The sequence below is a fragment of the Colletotrichum chrysophilum genome, assembly GCF_026319265.1.
Source record: "Colletotrichum chrysophilum strain AFK26 chromosome Unknown scaffold_294, whole genome shotgun sequence".
Classification (NCBI taxonomy): domain Eukaryota; kingdom Fungi; phylum Ascomycota; class Sordariomycetes; order Glomerellales; family Glomerellaceae; genus Colletotrichum; species Colletotrichum chrysophilum.
The window spans coordinates 21,316-25,415 of NW_026517581.1; the positions used below are offsets into that span (position 1 = coordinate 21,316).

Genomic DNA, 4,100 nt, shown 5'->3' on the forward strand with positions numbered 1-4,100 from the left:
AGAAGCCTGGTGTACACAACTTCCATAAAAGAGCAACAATCATTGAGTAGTATGATACAGCAATCATCATGTCATTCTCAGGCATTTATTCGTTCCATACAGCTTGAGAGTCCTTCCGCAAACGTGAACGATGAACTTTTACCATGTCCAGTCTCAAGCTTATGAATACGGCCGAGAACGTTTCTTTGTGATGTCGCTACCCATGATTGAACGAAACCAATACCTGAAAGTCAATTAAGTATTCCCTGATCTCGTCTTTATCTTCGCCGTGACCACTGCTTATGCCACGGTTACTGAGGCTTCTTCTCTGTCACCTCGCTTGTGGTCGCTTGTGGCGCTTTTGACACCGCTTTTCGAATGTCGAGGCCTTTGTCGATGCCCGCCCCCTTACGTATATCTCTATTCTGGCGGTGTACTGGTCGGCAGGAGATCCAATGAAGAATCTGGCTTCTGATCGCCTCCAACGTGGTCGAACACATGGAGAACTCTTTGCAGGAAGTCTTCCATGACGCTACTTCGGATGCCTTTTGGCTGTTTCATGGCAGGCTCACAGATCTTACAGAATCTATCTATGTCTTCCTCCAGTTGCGAGATAATTTTCTTGTCTTGAGTCTTAACCTCGGAGGCCTGATTGTCGGAATTATCTTTGCTGGGACGCCCATTCAAATACATCTGCATAAGGGCGATATATGCTTCTGCCGCTTCTCGAAGGTTGCCCTGCATGAGGGGCATGTCTGGGATCTGCATCATCTTAGTCTGGGACATTTGAACAGATCAGAGGAGGGCTTGCGACGAGGAACGTACATCGTCGTCAGTAGATGTACCAGGCTCCATGGGCATTGAAGTATAGATCTGTGTCGTAAATGTGGCATGAGTTGAAAAGGCTTGTGAAGCTGGGACTCGGAGGAAGTTATCTTCTTATACGTACATACTTAGCATCTAAGCCACAGCGTGCACTGGTCGCCTTGCAGACAATGTGTCCTGGGTAACCAGCCACGTTAGTGCTGGAAATCATTGACGCAAGTGCAGGAACTCCGACCCATCTGCATCTTGCTTTGTTTGCAGGTTCTTCAAGACCTGCGGAGTGTGTGACGCATCCTATTGATTATTAGGTGGTCGAAGAATGGCAGGAAGCTGAATATCCTGCTTCTTGTCTAGACCACACAGCACAGTTAATTGTGCAATGCCATAGACGGCGCACGCCTGAAACGAGACTCTTCTTCGCCGCAAATCTCACCTGCGAGCTCGCTTTTGTTGTGACGTCCGCGATCACCAGGACCACTCACCGTCCTTCCTTCTCCAACCCTTGACACTTGCGCTTTCTAGCAGTGGTCTGTGGTCGGCATGGTCTTTCAGAAGCTCTCTCCGCGCGGCGTTGATGTCGCCTCGGGACAATGGCGCTCAGTTCCTCGTCACCAGCTACACGCTGCTGGTATGCCACGGACTCTTTGTCCTGGCACCCCTCGCTGCTCTTTTCGAGGACGTCATATCCTCGTATCTGGTACGTCTCCCCTAACAATAGAAGCCTTTGCTGAGTTTGTGTTGTGAAGGCTGTCTTTTGGCTCACCCTGCCGGCAAACGCCTTTCTCGCATGCTGCCGGGTCTATGGTGTGTTATGGCACAGCAACAGGGGTCGAGTCTATATGAAGAACATAGTGTAGTTTCCAATAAGCAGCTAAGCATGGAAGCTGAGTCCGGATGTTGTGATGATGTTGCGGGACTTGAAAAGGGTGCGGTCTAGCGGAAGACATGATGGAGCAGGTACGTCGTAGACTGCACAAGATTCTCGGGTCTGGCGATTGCGAACACAGGGCCACATGCTTGAAAACACAGGTGCGAATTGCATTTCTTGTATGTACAAATATTACTATATTTTCTTATCGTATCATCATGGATCCATCTCGGCCTATTCTGATCCGCAGCTCATTATGAGCCGGTGTATGACCTACGAAACCCCGGGCGACCCTGCGTATCAAATAATGCTCCGGGCATCTCGTGGCCACGTATATCACCAGCCCTTTGAGTGGTAATCCTTGGAATAGTACTCGGAGACGTACTGGGGAGCGATGGAAAGATCCTCATTGTTGTTCATGTAGGTCTTCTCGGAGTTCTGATTCAGATTCGTGACGTCGGGGGAGGTATGACGGCGCTTGAGGACTGCGTTGGCAGTAGAGCACTTTTGTTGATGCTCCCAGAGCAGGTTCCGTCGGAGAGACTCGGTAAGCTCCGTCGCGAGCATGTTGCGTCGTGTGGTTCGGGGGGATGTGGGGATCAACGGACAGCTTTCGCTGGGTCTTGCGAGGATAGGCTGAGCCGCGGACCGGGGCACCTTGACGATGGACTTCGGAGGCGACGAGCGGTTGCCACGCTTCATCATCAAAGGAGCATCGTCGGAATCGTTTGGAGAGACAGCCAAGGTAGGCGGGGCTGGGTGGCTGGTGCGATTCCAAGGCAGTGCCGAAGTAGACTGAGAGGGAACGTTGCCAGCCCGGCCGCGTTCTCTCTGCTGTTCGATCATGAGGGTAATGAGAGAGCCGCGCGAGATCAGGTTGACCTTGGAGTCGACGCGCTGAAAGAAGGTCTTCTCGTCAATGCTAGACTTGTTGCTATCTTCGATCGCGTCTTCCCAGTCGGAAGAATCATCCTCGTCGTCAATGGCGCTCTCGTCGACGTAGTCGGTGTCCGAGTTGTCAGAGGAAGTGCCGTTAGTGGCGTCCTTTGGGTTTTCTGACGCAGCGCGAGAAGCTGAGGCTTGCGAGGAAGAGATATTGCCGTCGGTAGTGTTGTGGGATTTGTTTCCAGAATGCGGAGCGTCTGGGGAGTTCACCTGTTCTGGAAAGGGAATAGGAGTGACAGACAGTGATGCAAGCGCCGTGGCGGGCATCTTCGGGGACATGTGAGGTGTGATGATCTCGTGTGCGGATGGGGAGAGATGCTCATTCCCACAGCTAGTGGAATCCTCTCTTCGAACGAGAGGCCGTGTATGGCTAGGACCATCGTTCCATTGAATACCGGAGGTTTCGTCTTCATTTTTCGATTCGACACTTCTGGAAAGCGGCGGTGGTTCTTGGAGGAGTTAGCTACTGATCTGAATGATCTCCAGAATTGGCTTCCTTACGAATCAGCATGCTATGAATGTTGTGAGGATCCATGTGATCAACGTCGTAAAAGGCACTGGAGTCCACGATTGGGTAAGTACCGAGAGGACAATACATGGCGAAAGGCGATTGTTTGCGATAGCTCAAAAGAGTGGTAAGCTGGCGAATGACGCATCTACATCAACATCATGCTTCATGACGCCAATCGGGGCCAGTCGTATTGAAGTATGTGGATGTGCCACCACCAGAGACACCGGCGGTGACATGTCAGATACCCTTGCTCGCGAAAAGAAACGCCGTACGCAGCTGCTGTCGAGAATGGAAAGACGCGTCTCGTGGTGCGTGTGATGGAATGAGCAATTGTAACGCTGTTGCCCGCCGGCACGCTCCTTGTCACAGCTTGACTGTCTTTTACTAGCCTGCGCGGGAGTGTGGGGACGGCGGACAGAGTGGTGGGTGGTGCTCACCAGCTGTGCGGGGCTGTCCTCATTTCCCCGACCGGAAGCCGATGACCAGTTTGCGGAAAGCCATCGCGCTATCGACGGGGAGGATTCAGCCGATGGACAGACGGGACTGTCGTGGGGGTCGCATGTGGATGGCGTTGCTTTGTGCTGTGTCTGGAGGTTTGGATCGTCGCAAGTTGTGCCCTTGGCTTTAGCGTTGGCCCGCTTCTCCGAGCTCGAGTATGTCAGCTCCCGGGACCTCCATCAGCATTGTCTGTCTCACCTTCCCTGCTTCCAAATGTGTCCGAAGGTGATGCCGTCGACTCGTAGAACTGTTTCTGTTCTGATTTCCCGCAGAAGGTAGTGTCAAGCCAGACGCAACACCTGGGCACGGCGTGCTTTTGTGTCTCTTCGACTCGCAAGGCGTCCACGACGGTTCGCCATTCAACATCAAGCTGCGAGGCACCACGGTAGGCAGATAGCAGTCGTATGCGCTCACCGCCGCAGCTGCAGTCATCACCTTGGGTTGGGGCGAAGCAGGCCAGTCACGTTGGCGTTC

At 52.6% G+C, this 4,100-nt stretch overlaps 1 protein-coding gene across 1 annotated transcript; it reads right to left on the reverse strand.

Moving 5' to 3' along the window:
• Nucleotides 1-2,008: 2,008 nt before the first annotated feature.
• On the reverse strand, nucleotides 2,009-2,896 carry COL26b_014109 (uncharacterized protein; the record flags this gene model as incomplete). Its single annotated transcript, XM_053186689.1, has 1 exon — nucleotides 2,009-2,896. One exon carries the CDS (start codon nucleotides 2,894-2,896, stop codon nucleotides 2,009-2,011), a length of 888 nt encoding a protein of 295 aa, XP_053029369.1.
• Between the last annotated feature and the right edge of the window lie 1,204 nt (nucleotides 2,897-4,100).